Raw genomic sequence first — 18,855 nt, 5'->3', positions numbered from 1 at the left:
AATGAGGCAAAGTATCACCATGTAGCTTGTCCACAATGAGGAGGACGTGAAGGTAAAAACTTTATTGCTTATAGTTTGAGCTTTGACATAAATGACAGCTGGAATGGGGCACAGTTTAAAGGACACTCCAATCAGGACTGCATCTGTTTTATTACAACAATTACACCAACTCTGCATGTATGTGAGTTAAATACTCATCTCCCGATTAAATACCAATGATTTATAGTAAACTGAGAATCACTTGAATGACTCGTGAAAAGCTGAACTAGACACGTACGAGTCGAGCCCTGAAACCGTGATTGGACCTGAGATGAGCGATGTCATCGTTACTGTGTTTTACCGTAGTACTCGTTAATGACTGTGGTTATAAATGCAATATTTTACATGAGAAATCAGCGAACCAGTGCAGCGGATTCAATCCTTGATTAGTGACAGTAGTTCCTCGAGCACGCACAGGGACATGCTCTGAATGCAAACGTCCATTTGCTTTCTTATTGTTATGGCAAGATTCTAAAATGTTAAATGCGGAGGAGACAATCATCCGTTTGGGCTAAAGAGTCTCAAAAAAGACTTGAATCTAAAATTTGGGTTAGAAGAATAACCATGTTTATACGGAGCCGGACACTTGAAAAGACAAAAGTTTGTGCTGCTTGTAGCTGTTATCAGCCACAACATTAAAACAGCCTGCTTGTCTATGTGTCACCAAAACAGCTCTGACCCATCAGAACATAGACACAGAACCTCTAGGGGTGTTCTCTGGTACCAGGACACAGGTAGTAGATTTTTGGGGGGTTTTGTGGTGAGGTCTCCATGAGTCTGGCTTGTTGTAGCACATCTCAGTGATGCTTTTGGCTCTTTGTCGTGTTCCTGAAGCCGTTCGTTCCTCACCAGTTTGGTTTTTTTGGTGTTGCGGGGCGCCTCGTCGGTCTACAACATTGTTTAGGTGGGAGGTATGTGTTCAAGTAACATCCACATGAATGCCAGCGCTTCGTGTTTCCCAAGATGATTGCTATTATTCACTTCACCTCTCTGTGGTTGTAATGTTGTGGCTGATCTCTGTATGTAAACAGTGACAACGGCCCAGAGCAGCTTTGAGTGGAACTGCTCACTAAACTCTAACACAGAATTTCCTCACGTGGCTTAGAAACATTTAAAAAAAACTTGTGATTCTGTTTTTACTTTTAAAGCCTCCAATGTGACCCAGTGCACTCTCAATTCTTAACAGTTGAGTCTTTCATGAAACAGAAGTGGAGGTATGCTGTGGGAGTCGGGGTCTCAGTGGGCACAGCTCTTCCTCTAACCCCTGTCGACCCTTCCTCCTCCTCCTCCTCCTCCTCACTGCACAAAACTAAGTTACAGCTGAAGTTGTGTGTGAAATAAGAAGCTTCAAAATGACGGATGCAAATTTCAAATCCTGATTTGCACATTCAAATATGTTCATTGTTAGCTACACACTTAAATATGGAAGCTGTTTTTTTTTTAATTTTATATATAACCTTGCAAAATGTATCCTATAAAAAACCCCAATAGCTTACTCAAAGATTTATTTAAGCATCATTCACCATAAATTGGCACCTTAAATAGTCTGATATCTGAGCTGAGTGATGAACTGCAAAAGTGAACTCGAGTACCAACAAAATATTCAGAAACTTTGCATTAAGAAACTGTTTTATGTAATTGCACAGCGCTCAAAACATTTAAGGGAACACTTCATGATGTAATTTTGTTCTCAATAAATGACACAGTGTTCATCGATGCTTGGACAGGGGACAACAAAACCCACAATCACTTCCTAGATTGAGATCCCAGAAGTTTAGCTGAATCGACGTTACACCGTGATGATTCAGTGTTCCCTTAATTTTTTTGAGCCGTATATGTTGCTACTGAGTGTCCTACACTCTAGGTTCACCAGCATAGATGGTATTCACCTTAGGCCTTTAGATATACAAAAATATGTACACGTTTGTATGTAAAACCCTTAAATAAGGGATTGGTTCACAGGAAAAACCTTTCAGAGGTGAGTAAAGGCTCTTCTGAAGAAAAAACAAAAAATTATACAGCACTTACAGAAAAAAGAGAAACTTTCAGCCTTGGGGGAAAAAAAAAAAGACATTTCCCAACATTTTACATTTTCACTTTAGTTCAAAAGTGCTTTTTCACTTTGTAAGAATGAGCCATACAAACTTAGAAAGACAAAAAAATAGAACAAGGTACAGACATTGACAGAGTAGTAAAGCCAGTGTCAAAGGAGTTATAGTACAGTAAAGACCGTAAAAAGACCCTGTACAGGAAAAAAAAAAAAGAAAAAGTTGTAGTCCTCCCTGGCATTCAGAAGATCAGATCATCATTTGTAGTATGTGTGTTTATTTCTAAAATATTACTTTGAATCCATCCTGGCCTCCACCAGCTGAGTACCTGCATATGAGTTCATGAAGCAGGAAATGGCCTTGGTCCCATAGAGAGAAGAGTTCATGTGGCAGCCGCAGTATTTTTGGCACGATTTAAAAAAATACATCTGTCTTTAGTCTGGGGGCTCAGCTGCAACCGAGTGTTTATTTTAGTGTCCGGGTTCAGGCATCCTTCTGTAAAACAGCAGGTAAGGTGTCGATGAGGAGCACGTCTCAGGAGAGCAGGCTTGCAGGAAATCCTCCTCCTCAAACAGACGCACTTCAGAGTCATCAAACAGCAGCCATTTGCCTTCATATTCCAGGAGGCTGTTTAAAGCCTGCTGCTCCGTGGCCTCCACCCCGCCGCAGGGAGTCATCGATGCCTCCTCGGCTGCCTCTGGCTCCTTTTTAAGTCCAGCTTCAGTGTTCTGGCTGGTGCTGTTGATGGTTTTTCTCCGCTTAGATCCCTCTGTTGCTCCACCGCTGCCTGCCTTCTCTGTGTGTTTGCTGCCTCCGAGCTCATAACTGGACAAACTCCTCTGGCCTCCCAAGAGTCCAACTCCACCCTCTGACAGCTTTTTGCTCCCTGATTTAGCCAGACTTGCCCGTCTCTGTCCCCTTGCATTGAGGCTGAAGGATACCTCTCCATCATCGTAGTCCAGCCCTTCGTCTTTGATCTGTGCGCCCTCTTTACTTTGCTTCTCTTCTTCCTCCTCCCCTGACTCTTTTCCGTTCCGCGACCCGAACTTGGCGTCTTTCAGGTCAGACATGCGGACGTAGGCGGTGTAGTGGCCGCTGCTGATGGTGACGCCGCTGTGCATGACCACAGCGAAGAGCTGGTAGTGATGCCCTTTAGTGGACGAGGGACGAGTGCACCATTCCTCCAGGGACAAGGTCAAAGGGGTCTGTAAGGGAGTGTTCACCTTAGAGAGGCCTGCGTACGGGTCCAATCTGGAGGGACGACAAACAGGCACATGAGATCATATTAATACAATGTTATACCACAGCTCTTACCGTGTCATTATTGCATTTAAAGGCTAATTTAAGTGGCTTCCTTTAAAGTCAGTAAATGCCACGTAGGGACCAACAACAAATAGATCCTGCCCATGTGAGCACTCTCACACTTTTAGGCTGTCGTCTTATACAGTTAGATGTTCTTGAAAGCAAATCTGTTGCTTCTATGTGCCAACAAGCTGGTTACTATTGTACACTTAGGAAGGACTGTCAGCTTTTATGTCAATCGAGAAAAGTGGTTTAGTTCGATTCTTAAAATTATGCGTGATATCTGAGCAGCACAAAGTATAAAAAATGAGGAGGACAGCTAGCAGTTGATTGGAATCTTCTTAGAATTTTTCTCTTAAATTATTCCTGGAAGATTTCAGCTTTTGAGTTGGTAAAGAACACCCGTTTACTTCATGCACCAATAAACACAACATCTTTTGGAGAAGCAAGTAATTAAGATCTGAATTAAAATATTAAATGATTGACCCATTTGAACATCTGTACATTTCTGTGACTGGAAAAAGGTCAACTTGAAAAACGGAGTGCTCATGTGCCATTCACGTTTTAACACATGGTGTTAAAAAAAACATTCAAAACAGTCTCTAGACAAATGAGGCAGAGTTATTCAAAGTTATTCAAATTTTTTTTACTTTTTCTAAATGATGTGTTTTTTTTGTTTTCTTTTTGCTGAGCTGCAGCGGAGAAACACACGAGGAAAAAGAGGCAACTTGCAAAAACACTAACTTTAGAAAATATCCACTTGGTTCATCAGCTCCGACACCTGAAGCCTCATATAAGCTTCAGCTGGACTTTACAATTAAGCTTTGCACAAAAAGCCCTGTTTGATTTTGTCCCTCATAGCTTTAATCCACAGGTTGGAAGGTAGTTAGAGCTGTCTGCCCTGCTGCTGTGGACAGGAGGAGTGACTACAGCGATCATAACCTCCTCCAGCGTATATGTGTGCTGTCAGATGTGTAAACTCACTCTAAGCCGTTGGCGGAGAAGCGCTTCAGGTGAATGGTGATGACTTCGGGAGTTTTGTCAAACAGCAGACTTCTCTCAGCCTCCGTGTAATGATGGCAGGTCTCACAGAAGTATTTGTCCTCCCCGACGATGCGCTCCACCGACGCAAACTGAGCGATGGCCCATTTTAGAGTCTTCAGCTCTGGTTTAGGGTCTGGAGACACTGAAGGAGGAAAAATACAAGGTATTGACTTTATCATTATTGTTCTTTGCTTTGTAGTGTGAAAGGAAGGAAGCATGTAAACTTAAATGACACATGACTTTTGTCAAGTTGTTTTTTAAGCATTGGAAATTAAAATCCTCACCCTCAGAAAGGTCATCTGGGCTGCTAGGTTGATCATCGAGCACGGGGACGCTGATGTCCTGGAAGTCTTCCCTCCGCTCTGTGAAGCTCTCACACTCCAAACATCGAGTCCTCAGAACCAGCCGACCCTGAAACAGGCGCTCCATCAAGCCCAGGCCCTCGGAATCTAACAGAAACGGAGACATGGTCAAGTGCTGCACTGTTATTACGATCTGTAGTCATATGTAGGTGACAAACAGTCTGAGCTACAATCGCTTTATTGCCTTTTTCTTTTTTGTACATTCCCGTTCCAATGCTTTGAAAGTTGTTTTTAAAATGGAACAACCCTGAAAAGAAACAGAACCCTTAGCCAAATTATTTTTTTAAATCCCAAATTACTTTTGTGCACTTTTCTCAAGGAAACATGAGGCCTTAATGCTGAATGTTTTCTGTTATTACCAAACTGCCAGCTTTATTCCACAATTTTCTCCAGCTAGAAATATTATATTATTTCCTTATAAGCACTTCTTTCTCCTCTGTTAGTACTGTCCATGCCCTGTGCTTCGTACAGTAACTATCTCATACCTTGATGTTTCACTGCCTTCTTGTCTTCAGCTGTGTTCTGAGGTGGCATCTCTGGACTCTTCTTCTTCTGGTCATCCTTCAGATCTTGTTCCTCCTCTGCTTTGTTCTGGTTCTTCAAAATCGTAGAGCTCAGCTTCCCCACACTGCGGAACTTGGAGAAAATACTGGGCTGTTTCCCTGACGGCCTCAACCAGCTCAGCTTTGCTCTCTTCTTCCTCTTCCCATCCGTCTCTTTGGATGCTTTTTCATCCTTCCCCTCTTCGTCACTTCCTCCTTCCCGGTTAGGTTTCTCCTCTTCTGCCTTCTCCTCTCCACCTTTACTCTGGGTGTTGTCGATTGCGATGTCACTGGAGGACTTTCTTTTCGAGCGAGTGAGGGGCACATTTATACTGTTGTCTTCCGCAGTGTCAGATTTCTTCGACTTGACAGATTTTGGCTTTTTCTTGGCATTTCCCACCTCAGTGTCACTCTTTCTCTTGCCGCTGACTTGGCCGTCCTCTTCTGTGGGAGGTTTGGATGCTGTGGCAGAGCTGCTGGAGACCGAATGGAGGCCGTTTTCCATTTTGACTTCTGTCACGTCGTCATCCTCCTTTTCCAACTGCTGCTCCTTCCTGATGGTGTCACAGGCCTCCTGGATATATCCCAGGATGCACTGCAGAACTTCCTGAGCATCATGCTGAAGATATCCCTCATACATGGGGTTCAGCTGCCTGAAACACAAAACCAGAACAGACAGACAAATGACAATTTTGGCGATTGACCAACTGTCTCAGGGACTAATCTGGTTAAAAAAAACAACTGCTTGTTTTAGCTTTAAAAATGTCAATGACACTGATAATTTTTATGGTTATTTTTGACTGTAAAATATCAGCCTGGGCCTTGACTGACTTTAAATGTGCATTAGTTTGACTTTTCAACACACTAGATCACTCAAACAAGCCTTGCATTTAACAAAGTTATGTGTTATGTGTGAGTCTGATAAGTATGTGCCTAATTTAATGTTATATATGCCTTCATGTTTGTAATTTGGAAGGATTTGACTGTTTAATCACAACATTTTATTACATATATCAAAACAATTCATATCAAAGAGTAACTGAGTCCTCTTTGTACGTTGCTCACAAATTTTGACATTTCTCAAACAGAAAGAGACAGTTTTTTCTGACTTACTCTCCAGGTTTAGGTAGAAATAAGCTACATTTCCTTGTGAATGTAGGACTTCAGTAGCAACGGGGTAATAAATATATTTTAAAATCAACACATCATTACCTGAGTGTGTGTAGTAGTTTACGAGGCGGTGTAGCCAGCTCTCCTTCGCTGAAGCTGTCAGGACTGAGCAGGAAGCTGGACTGCAGCTGCTCCACTGAAAGTATCAGACTGTTGAAGCTCCCCAGGAGCTCGAGGTGAGCTGGCAGAGCCTCAGATGCACAGTCTGACTGCTGCGAATGTGGTTGAAGAATTACAAGCATTTACTAGAAGCTCTTTGATTCATATCTGGTCTATAAAGTCAGTTTAGGAAGTCTGGACGCAATAACAGGAACATCTGTATCATACAATAGCTTAAAAATGACGTGTAGCCGATACAGCTACTGATTAGTGGTGTTGATTCGTCTGTTGCAAATTCTGAAGCCACTCTTCACTTATTCAAGTTTGTAAAATACAAATTCTGGTACCAACCTCTTCACTTTTATCAGTTTCATCCTTTGGTTTGTCTTTTCTTTTAGACAGGTTGTGCAGCTTCTTTACTCCTTCTCTGAACCCTGGGCAGTAATAGAGAACCTGCAGAAGCAATCGTATTTCAACACAAGATTAATTAGAAATCTCAAAACACCTCCCTAAATGACAAGTGTTTAAGTAGGATGTTAAATCTTGGTGATCTCATGGGAAACACAACAAAGTGACAGTCATCTACGTTTTGCTGTTTTACTCACAATAAACTAAAACAGTGACATTAAAAAAAAATAAAAATTCATACCAGAGGGTAAGATATCCATCAAAACCAGTTGTACTGGAACAGCCTATAGTTATCTATTACATCCACAGATACACTGACAGGTCTAGCACATTTTCATCAGCACTTCCTTGGACTACAGCAGTAACTACCAATAAATATAACCTGGATGAGCAGCTGACAGTGGGTTGATGTTAAAGATAGACGAAACACTTAAAAGATAAAACAGGCCAATCACCCAAATGGAAAATGACTACCTAATTTTTGCTAAAAATAACTTATAACAGGCTGGACAAAAAAACAACATTTAAGTCTGGTGCAAGCAAAACTTAAGACTGTTAAAACACTCTAAGGCCTTTAGGCAAATTAAAATCAATGCTTTTAAAGTCTTTTCAAAACCTGCTGGATTTCCTGTACAATGTTAATGCAGTGAACAGTAAGAATACAAGTCGTAAAGTAACTTAACACTGACGTTTTCTGCTTGAATACTAAACAAGAGGCCACCTTGCTGAATAACCAGTGCCCTAAAGGAAGGGCTGTCCTGATGGATATTATATGTTCTTCTCACTACAGGGGAAACATCTTTACTTTTCCAAACAAGAGCTGAAACATGACCCCACAGCACATCACAGAAGCACACCCTCACATGATCCATACATCAAGCTTTGTTCACTGAGACAGAAAAACAAAATAGAATTTATTAAATTAAGAGCACAAGACTCCAATCAGCAAAGTCCAGTCCAAAAGAAGACTGAGTAGCAGTCTTCTAAGAGGACGGGCAGCATATCTAAACCACCTTTCAAAAGAGGAAACTAGGCCTAGTGTTGGAGTGGGCTAAAACATAAGCTGGTACTAAATCTGTAATGATGATGATGAATCAACCAAATGTAAAATAGAAGTATTTTTTACCAGTGGTCTTAGATTTGTGGACCTCACTGCATGTTGCTGCCAAACAGCCAATAAACATAGAAACCCACTCTCTCTGTGATAGTGACCCACCTGTAAGATACTGTTCAAATAGCAGGTGTTTCCCAGGTTGTTGAACCCCACAAATGGCACCAAGGTCTCTCTCTTTTCACATGGCAGAAGAAGGCCAGGTGAGGCTGGACATTGAGACGGACCAGGGACCACCTGATCACAGCTGCTGAACAGCAGAGGAAAAAACAAAAAGAGAAATCTATCAATTGCTACATTCGTACAATCCCCACTATTTTTTATGCCATGAAATAAAACTATCAACATGTATGAGAGAAAGCATGACTAATGGCCAGTGTTCATTTACAATTTGCTCAAAATAATTAACTTTGCATAACATACACAATGATTTCATTAACAGCTATAAACTGATAATATACTGCATACTGAAATATGGTATTGCAATATGCGTCACAATTTAGGTGGATATGATGACATTTTTTGCATTCCTTTTCCTATGAAACATCTAAAAGTGATTACAAGATTGTAGCAGAGGTCTGTATCAAAGGACAATGTCACACCACAATGTCTCATAATGGTGACACATTTTGCGACCCAAGAAGATGGACATATGGCGCATTGTGGACGAATTCGCGGAGCGCAAGGCACGTCGTGTGCCCTTTAAATAGTGGTGAGTAGATCTACTTTTTTTTCCTGAATTTGTGATTGTGTGTGAGCTTGTGGGCTGCTGTGCCAACTTTCCAAAATGGTCTAACTATTCATACAGTATAATTAAAAAAAAAACAAAAAACAAAACACATCAGTAACTCTGCCAGAGTGCTTCTTTGGGTCACTTTGCCGGTCCCAAGCTAGGATAAAGAGGAGGGCTGGACGTTATTTCCACCACACATAACAGTCAGTTTGATTAAATTTGATATTCTAACATTTAATAATACAGGACAAATTTTATTTATCTAAATGTGGGTCTAGCCAAAGCATTAGTCATTAGTTATTTTGAGAAACGGTCTATTTCACATGTGTCAAACCCAAGGCCCGCCACATGATTTTGTGTGGCACACTAGAGATGTGTGTTTCCTAATCTAATAAATTAATGGGATTTACGCAATATAATGTTATAAATCATGTTACAATAACACAGCAATGTGCCTACACAGGGCTCCAGACTGTGACCAAACTGGTCTCATATGCGACCATTTTTGAGTGACTGACTGTGTGCCAGCTAAAATTTCACGTGGTCACATTGTGCCAGTGAGTGATGATCATTAGGCTGGCTGATCTGGTTCCTTCCATCCACACAGGTAGCTGCAGCAAGATATTGTGGTTGGAAAGGGTTTTTTTTATTTTTTTAATGAAACTAAATTGAACAAAATATTAACTACAATAAAATCAGCAAGAAAGTTACTGTTAAAAAAAAAAGAGTCTATTTTTGTGCAGTTGTGATTACGCGTTAGTTTCTGTTTTTATGTATGTGTGAAGGTTACATACAAACATATATCTCACTCATCAATCACAGGTGAGAGCAATTTACTCTGCAGGACCTGCAGGTGTGCTTGAATGGGTACAAACCTATCCCTTGAATTTAAGGATTAGCCGTCTCTACTTTAAAAGCCACTTTTGGCTTTCAAAGACTGAAGTCAGCACAACTGTGTGAGTGAATATGATGCAGGTGGGCCTCCAACCTGCCAGCCTGGCCCTGTGTGCAGCCCTATAATAACCTGCACAGTGACATCAGACTCACCTTTGCTCAGGCTCCTCTGGTTCAGCTGTTTTGGGTTCATCTGTCTGAGTTTCAGAGAAATCCAGAGCTCGTTTGGTTTCCTTCTTCTGGAAGAACTTCAGAGAGAGTTTACTTTTCTTCACAGGGCTCCCCAGCGCCGCCACCACGTTCTCGCCCTGCAGACCTGGCATCGTTCCCCGCTACCTTGATGGTGATTTCTATTTTCTACTGAGACGCAACAGCGCACCTCACTGGCAAAAAAAAGAAACAGAATTTGATTTCAGTAGGCGCCATCAGAGTTCAACGAGAACGAAAGTAACTGCGCACTCAAGTTTACGCTGTGTTGTTGCTCAACTACAACAAAACTGCGCCGATTTGATCAATTCAGACAGTTCTGGATCAGAAAGTCAAACCCAGTCACCGAGTGAACCACGTATTATATAACACGTTAGCTGGCTAAGGCTAACTTAATGGAGCCGCTCTTGTTTCTCTGCCTCTCTCAGCAACTGGAATACAGCTGTTTACGCTAGCAGCCGTTATCTCTTCAGCTCGAGTGAACCGCAGCGACGCAGAAACAGCGCAAAAATAAACCGACGATGTTGAGCACTTTGCTCACAACACAGCGACAAAACTGGGTCGACACGGTGCGGTGAAGAAGTGGGAGGAGAAACAGGCAGCACGCCGCTTCAAACTGTCCACTTCAACCAAACGACTTATCGAAACCCCCACAGTGTCGAGACGTTTTTAAATCTTACCTGAACGAGTCATTCCAGATGTAAGTCTGATATATTTCACCAAATATCCAGTCTGCGAACCATTTACACAGTGTTTGACAATTCAGACGGTGCCGCAGAAGTTGGCGCTTTTTCCTGCTGGAGGACGCGCTGGCCGTCACACCGCCGGTGGAACAGCCACACCATATCCAAATATTCGGCAAAAATGTTCCAACAGCGGTACACCCTGGTGTTAAAAGTATTTCAGGCGTATGCGTAAAACTTTCAAATGGACATAGACCTCTTGAAAATTATATAACCGCAAAGACTTTCGTTCCAGATTTCCGGCTTAGATAAAGACACCTACTTCATTTAGGCCCTTCCGGCCAGTTCCAGACGCCATCTTTGTAGTTTTTTTGTAAAGCGGTGGTCAAGTTAAATAAGTAACACCAGTAGTTTTTTTCAAATTAAACGCGTAGAACTAGTTGGTTGACGATCTTTTACGAGGCATAATGAGAAGTCAGACCAAGCTTTAATTATCAAAAGCAACTCCCTTGGAAAGCATTAATTGAAAGTTTGTACAACATAATATTTTTGTATTTTTGCTTAAGAAATACCAGTGAATTGTAAAACATCATTTGTGAGTAGTTACTTCCAGCTAAATAAATAAATAAATAATCTAGGTATTTAGCACCACTGGTCAATCGTTTTCAGAAATCGAATAATTCCTTTAAAAAATAGAGTAATTCGTAATAGTACGGAAATGGGGACCAGTTTTGTAACACTTTACATCTCCATGTCATTTCAGTTAGCATGCTGTTGCATTAACAAATTAAAATTTAGATTTTGTCATTTTGCCAATGTGTTTTCTGCTAAATTCGGGTTAGAATAAGTGTATACTTGTCAGCTTAGGCCTTCTACCCTTTTGGAGCTTTTTTCCTCAACTGATTTGTTTGAGTTAACATTTTCTCTGTTACTATATTAGTCTGATGGTGTAGTGTTGAGAAAAATGTGATGCAGAAACCTGAGCAAAAGTTACAGTAAGTTACACAGCCATATTGAGTTCCACTGGGCTGTCGTGCTTTTAATTTGAAGGCACTTAAAGGCAAAATCTATTTTCCACTGTATGACTTCACAACACTCCTTTTCGCATGACCCAGTCAAATAATTTAATTTGTGGATATTTTTATATTATTGAGATGCGTCTTACAACTATTACTCTTCCTTATTTAAAAAAAAAAAAAAAAAAAAAAAGATATTTCTTGCACAAGACTAAACGTCAGACAGCAGCTGATGACGGTTGTTTCCTGCAGTGTCCACTATGAGCCTGCAGGGGGCGACACTGTCCGGCGAACGGGAGGCTGGAGCGGCCAGCAGCATCATTCCCACCTCCACCACAGCATCCCCTCATCTGACAGCCAGCAGGCTATCCTTCTTTCCACGATTTTCCACGGTAAGATACTATTTTCTCTGCTTTCTGCGTTAATTGATAAACCCAAATCCGCTTGAATCGCTCTCCGGGGGATGAGCCTGTTTAATCTCTTTTTGGGCTTATTTGTATCAGTTGCACTATGTTGGCTTTAATAGGAGCTACTGAGTGTTGTTGCTGGCGTGCGTTTTTACGATACGTGTAGGATCGCAGCACCTGAATGCAGCACCGAATAAATGGGAAATGACAGGTGCGTCGTTTCATCCCTGCATGCATCCAGTGTGGGCATTTGTCAATACGACGGTATGTCTGCTGGACGATCCGCTGCTGTAGCTGCAGAGTGGCTGCTTGGTCAGCAGCACAGATATCGATGGACAGGAGCTCCTGTGCTCCAGCTTCCAGAAACCACTCAGGTTTGCTGGCTTGGTGATCAAGTGATGTTGCAGCAGGGATGCTGATAGTGGATGGAGGTAGTAGTTTGGAGGGTGCAGGACTTGCTGTGGGACTGATGATAGTAGAGCCACTGCATGCAATCACCATCCTCAGTCTGATGCCTGTGTTATCTCTCCAATCTGCAGCTCTAAGAAGGCTTTAACTGTACATTTCCAGAACCCCCATACCTCATTTAACCTGGGAACCTTAAATCACATTTATGGTGTTTGGTGATTGCTTTATAAGATAGATTTCATTACAGATGAAGTAACCAGCGTGTGATTTAATCCAGATTTACAAAGGTTGGCCGATGAGAAGGTGTGAGGTTTGCTTTCTCGCTTTCCCATCTAAATCCAAACCAGGAGATGCCTTATAAAGGAGGATTACTGTGTTTCACTTCCATCATCACCTCCTGATAACATCGTTTTCTCAAGCGAAGTCAGAGCCCGCCACCCGTGTCCTCAGCTGCAGGCAGTGAAATCCACACAAGGCCTTGTTTTTGATTGGCTATTGCATTACACACTAGATGCAACAGGACAGCCAGACACTGAGCCAGATCACTGAACAGATTTCAACTATTAAATACGTGGTGGTGAAAATATTCTCTCTTCCTGCGATATATTCTTCAACTTATTGGAGACTTTTTCCATTTTTAAAAGGCAAATCACTGAGTGAAGGATAAAGAGGAGGGAAACTATCCACTTCATTCAATTTAGTCAAACTGCACCTGCTGTGAATGTGATCATTTCACAGATATTGCCACCTACTGGCCAATCCACCAAGAATTTAACCTCTAACCTGTGGTAGTAATGAGGTCCTTTCTCCATGCACTGGGCTATGGAATTGGCCTTTATCAAGGCAGGCTTTGTCCCAGGAGGCACGACGCTCTCACGGCCGGAGCTGTGGAGGTGGGTGGTGTGGCGGCTCAAAGCCCATGACACGAGAAAACAGCCCCCTCCAGCCTCCTGCCTCCAGCCGCCTTCTCTCCCAGGAGGGGAACAGTGGAGGGAAAATGAAGGCATGTTGAGCGACAGGCAATGGTGCACTCCAAGAATGAGAGGCATGTCGTCAAATCTACTACAGTTTGCTTCTCAACAACAAACCCTTTATACACACATGCATGCAGTGATTTTCCTCCACTTCTTTATCCTCATAAACCATCATGCTGATTCCTACACTCACATACAGTCCACACATGTCCACGAATAACCTTTTCCTGCCACTGCATTCTATGATGAGCAGATTCAGAAAGATGCATGCATTTATGAATGCATGCATCTTTTATTTTCTATCGCTTTTGTCTTTCATCGATTAAATGCCCTCAGCTTCCCAGAGAGCAAGCTGATGTCATCACAGTGCCTGTTTTACCCAACCTGCCCAGAAGTTAAAGTTTTTTCATTTGTAGTCATGTAAAATAGAGCTGGACTGATCCTTTATTTTGGGAGCAAATTCTGATATTGATATATCAGCCAATGCTGTTTAGATATGTTGCAGTCATACTTAAAAGTAAAATGATGGTGTCATTGTTCACTTTCCACCAATGTATTTCACAAACGAGTTGGCAACTCACCTCGAGGACAAACTCTGGCTTTCTCAGCTGTGATACGTACTCTGCTACATGTGCTGCAGACAGTAAGGGTGCTTTAAAATGAAGTCGGAGCCGCTTTGCTCGACGAATTATGTGATGATACAGTTTCTGAATCACCCCAGATATATTTTCCTGTATTATTCAATTCAATTCAATTTTATTTGTATAGTCCAGTTTACAACATATGTCATCCCATAGCGCTTAACATGGTAAGGTATAGACCTTACAAATTTATGTCCTGTAATAGAAATCGTTTTTTTTTGTTTATGCTTTTTGATATACTCTGCTGCTGATATACGACAGTTCTGTTACAGGCCAGTATCGGCCTCCAATATCAGGCTGGTCAGATTCTAATGTAAAAGAGAGAAAGCAACCTACACATTTTTGCAACTGGAAAAAAAGGGGTTTGTTAAAGCTTGACTTCTTCATTAAACAACTAATTGCAATAGCACTATATGAAGGATTTATTGAAAATCACAGCAAAAACAAACAATTTAGCCAAACAGTTAATGTTCTCCTCTCGGGGCATCCAGACCTCTGGGTGAGAACCGCTGGATTCATCACCTAATTTTGGCAACTTAACACAAACATACTGCGAGCGGTAAACTCAAGTCATTAGCGGTTATTTTAGGCATGAAGATCATCTTTGCTTTGTTTTTACATAAGCCGGTTTATTTATTTTCGCTGAGCACCCCTGCAGACATTTCTTACAGGCTCTGCACAGCTGAGAAAATAGTTCTATGTGTGTCAGTGAAAGTAAGTTAATGAGACTCTATATGAGGTTATGCATGTGTGCATAACCTCGCATGCATATGTGCATATATCAAATCAAATCAGATCAGAGCTCAGGCTGCAAATAGGACCTCTCACTCTCTATCTCTCTCTCTCTCTCTCTCTCTCTCTCTGTCTCTCTCTTTGCATACTTGAGAGCATCTAAGCGACTCCCATTCGGTGCGTGCTGAGGAGGTGGGTGTATCCAGCCCAGCCGTTCTGATGTTAGGAAGCAGCAGCTCTTCCATCCTACTCAGTCTGCTCTCCACTCTCCCTGCTCTCCTGTTTCAGCCAGTCTGTCTGCCCTCTAGCGTAGTACTCTCCTTTCACTCACCACTATTCATCACCATCTAGGATATATTTACACAAACCCACGTAGGTAGACAGAGCACCGTCCTGGTGGACTGAAGGGTTTGCGTGCGGCTAGCAGATAGAGATATATATTTTTAAACATATATGTGCATTACCCTGGAAAGCTGTAGAAAGTGGGGCTCTGTGGCAGTGCTGCTGGAACTGAAGTTTCTTTCCCACTACATTTTTTGTCCCAAAGGATACCACACACAGCTGCAGAGGTAAGGGAAGCATAGATGTGTCTGCACTTTTCTCTACTTATTTCTCTTTATTTTACTGTTTTGCACTCGTTCTCCTTTCTCAGCTGTTTATTCGGTTTATTTCTTGTGTGCTCTCCTTTTTTTTTTTTTTTTGGCATCCTCACCTTTTATTTTTTCCACTTATTAATTCTTCATGTTTTCTTTTTTAAAAAAAATCTTTTTGCCACTGTGCTCTGTTTTTGCATTTATTTTTCTTCTGTCCCAACAATATTCATTCTGATTGCACATTTGGCATTATCTGTACAAAAACCAAGAGATTGCATAGCAGCTATACTGTGAAGACTGTAGATTTTATCTTCTTTCTCGCTCTGTGTGCTGGTTTTGATTGAATTTCTTCTTTTTTTTTTGCCCTGAGCTTTGAAATCTTCAGCATCTGCGGTGTAATCGGATACTGCCAGCCAGGCATGCACATACTGTACATATTTGTGCACATACAAACATGCTAACAAAGGAAATCTCTATCTTTATTCTCCTTACTCTCCTCTCGGCTCCGTCTGTTTGTCTTTTATGCCTCTCCATACCAGTTGATCCTTCCTCTGGAGCGTTTCATTAGCAAGGCCAGGTTTCAGTAAAATTGCCTGCTGGCCTGACTAATGTTTTTCAGCTGGAGCCTGACATGTGCACATATGCACACAGTTATAATACAGACATGGTGTTAAAAATGCGTTAAACAGGCAAGGGGGAGAGAAAGCGTGGTTGTTGTTCAGAGTGATCATATATGCAACTTTTGCTTGGTTGCTTCTGCGTTAATTCACGGTGCATCTCTTTGCTTTGCTTGCTCTCCCTCCTTCGAGCCTCCCTGTCTCTCTCCTTCTCTCTCTTACGGTCTGCATGTATTCACAGTTAGTTTTGGTCACTGCTCTGCCTGCCTGCCACAGCCCATCGGCCATGGTTGGTTGGCTAACCGCAGCTACACAACATTAAAAAGGCAAAAAGTTCCTAGTACATGGTGCATGTTCACAGGGAGCCACATCGTGCGGCTGTGTGCTGCGTTTACCGACATTAAGAAATCCTCCATCGACGCTCGGGTTAAAGGGCACATTGTTATTCACACATACACATGCGCTGTCCTCCGAGATACGGCTGACCCGCATTAGCGCACAGCCCCCTCGCTGTGTGTGTCTTTGCGTGTTTATGTTTGCATGTGTGTGTGTGAGTCAGTGTGATTTCCTTGGAGGTGCAGAGAGGTGACTCATACCAGCTCTCATGCTGGTGGCTGTCAGAGGCGTTCAGTGTAACAATGCTATGATGTGTGATTTGCAAATTGACACTGTCTGATGAAACCGTGTATCTGTGAAATGTCAACTTTTCAGGAAATGAAAACAAGCAAGAGTGCCTTTTTTAAGCCTGATATCCATGAATTTTTTAGACTGTCTGATGAGCTTTTGTAATCCCAAGTCTCACAGAATCTTCTCTACACTCTGAGAAGTTTGTAATATTTTGAGTTAAAATATTAAAATAAAATTAGCAAAAGGAAAGTTACAAGATTTGTATTGCGCTACAATATGAAATTTGTTTGGAGCTGACCTCTGATGTTCCCACTGCAAACCACTGCTGTGTGTGTGGGTTTATGTGAGCACAGTGTCCAATAGCTATGATACTGTTAAAGCAGCCAATACAACAAAACACACAAATGACAAATGCATAAGAGCAAAAAGCACATTTGAAACAAAAATCTGTTAACATGTACAGTCCACAACAGGATTGTCATGCGTGTATGATGTTCTTGCTTGTAGCCATGTTGGTCAACTGCTTTATGCACAGACTGTCATGGTCCCCTGAGGAAGAATCTTAATGACTGAGGTGATCAAATGACTTTTCCTGTCGTGCCAACATGAGGTTGAGATTTCACAACAAAAATTGGATGGAGAGACATGTAGTGAGCTAGTAGTTACCTGTTGACCAGTTAAGCTGCTGCTGGCAGACTGGACTAAGGACTGGTGGGTCATGTTTCTGTCATACCAATCATCACCAATCCTTAATTTTATTTCAGATCTTAATGAAAGCTCCGTTGTCTTTGGGCTTAGAACTTCCAGTCCCAAGTACTTGGTCATCTGTGATCTTAATTCTGTGTGAATCTGCCAGTAATTTGTTAAGCAAAAATTCCCCTTCAAACCACCTACCACATTGCACTAAACAGAGGTCCATTATTAGTCCCGTAGGAAACGGCATCTCATTTTGCATTGTATTTTTTTTTTTTTTTTTTTGTTTCCTCTCCACCTTTCTTCTGCCTCCTTTCTGTTTAAGAATTAATAAGGCAGTTATAATTGAAAGCTTGGAGCTTTTTGGGTGCAGATTCAGGAGGCTTATGTCTCTACACAGCATGGAGACCTGTTCACAGAAAGCTCACATCTATTAGAAGAGTACAATCTTGAAGCATGATTAAATGCATGGCTTGTATGGCAACAGACTGCAAGGAACATTTTCTGTCTTTTGGACGCCTCAGCAGTCATTAGTTATTGAGGGCTCAGGAAATAGAGCAGGTTACACAAGGTTGGCGGCTTGAACCTCCTTGTTCCAAGGTGCTTCTGGGCAAGACACTAAACCGCAAGTTGCTCCTGATGGCAGATGAGAACCTTGAATGGTAGCTCTGCCACAATTGGAGTGTTAGTTTATGTGTGATTGACTTAAAGAGTCAAAAAAATCTATGTAATTACAGACCTTTTACCATTTATTTAGTGGAGGCTTAATAATATCACATGCAAGGACAATGTCAGTCAATTCCAGTGAAACACACTCTTTGCTTATCATGTGAATGTGCCACATGACAAACAGATGTGGGGGATAATTTCTAAATCACATGAGGTTCCCAGGTAATACCAGTCCTGCATGCAAACATAAGCCTCTTGTCACCTCAGAAATCTCCCTTGTGTGGATGCTACCACTCTACATGAACCTCTTTGATTCAGAAAAGTGTGCCGTTAACTCCACACTGCTGAGAAATGTAGCTAAACCAGTAATGCTGCTACTCGTAGTGAAGCAACTACTCAACACTGATGATGACTTTGGTGATCCTGATTTTTTTTTATCCAGTGACATCATCAGGTCAAACTCTGAATTTGTCCAATACTTCAGTTTATGAGTAAATACCTGCAAAAATAACCTCAACATCAACCGCAGTTTGGGTTTGGTTCTAATTGAGCATGTTGACCTGCTAAGCTAAACCCGTGAACATGGTAAACACATCCTAAATGTTCGCTGATGTTAGAATTTAGGTCAAAGCATCACTGTTGAAATTAACTATAAAGGGAAAAACAAATATTTTCTGGGGTAAACTAGCAGAGTAGTAAATTAGCCCAGTTTGGTTGTCCAGTGGAAACCAGACCATTAGGGACCAGGCCTTAGGTAGAACTGTATAGAAAAGGCTTAGCAGCTTAATCTGATGGAAAGTGTATTGAAGCACTGAGGCAGACACACACACACACAC

The 18,855-nt window shown here is 41.7% G+C and overlaps 1 protein-coding gene across 2 annotated transcripts; it reads right to left on the bottom strand.

Moving 5' to 3' along the window:
* Positions 1-47: 47 nt before the first annotated feature.
* usp1 (ubiquitin specific peptidase 1) lies at positions 48-10,756 on the bottom strand. 2 transcript variants are annotated; one of them, XM_008288153.1, is made up of 9 exons: positions 10,640-10,756; positions 9,906-10,135; positions 8,231-8,375; positions 6,958-7,059; positions 6,550-6,719; positions 5,281-5,990; positions 4,718-4,882; positions 4,374-4,575; positions 48-3,338 (listed from the first exon to the last, which is right to left on the bottom strand). In XM_008288153.1, exons 2-9 carry the CDS (start codon positions 10,073-10,075, stop codon positions 2,558-2,560), a joined length of 2,445 nt encoding a protein of 814 aa, XP_008286375.1. In that variant the 5' UTR covers positions 10,076-10,135; positions 10,640-10,756; the 3' UTR covers positions 48-2,557. The 2 variants fall into 2 exon arrangements, with proteins under 2 accessions (XP_008286375.1, XP_008286376.1); XM_008288154.1 differs by having other exon boundaries at positions 8,231-8,372.
* Positions 10,757-18,855: the final 8,099 nt, after the last annotated feature.

Source organism: Stegastes partitus, unplaced genomic scaffold, assembly GCF_000690725.1.
Source record: "Stegastes partitus isolate 25-593 unplaced genomic scaffold, Stegastes_partitus-1.0.2 Scaffold544, whole genome shotgun sequence".
Taxonomy (NCBI): domain Eukaryota; kingdom Metazoa; phylum Chordata; class Actinopteri; family Pomacentridae; genus Stegastes; species Stegastes partitus.
The sequence above is the reverse complement of the archived record's forward strand: the minus strand, read 5'-3'. Positions and strand labels throughout refer to the sequence as shown.

Excerpts from the sequence above, each read along its gene's own strand:
- usp1 (XM_008288153.1), bottom strand. The coding sequence starts at position 10,075 with ATGCCAGGTCTGCAGGGCGAGAACGTGGTGGCGGCGCTGGGGAGCCCT. Across the intron at positions 6,720-6,957 it reads AAACTGATAAAAGTGAAGAG|CAGTCAGACTGTGCATCTGA; the intron begins GTTGGTACCAGA and ends CCACATTCGCAG. Across the intron at positions 5,991-6,549 it reads AAACTACTACACACACTCAG|GCAGCTGAACCCCATGTATG; the intron begins GTAATGATGTGT and ends TTTGTGTTTCAG.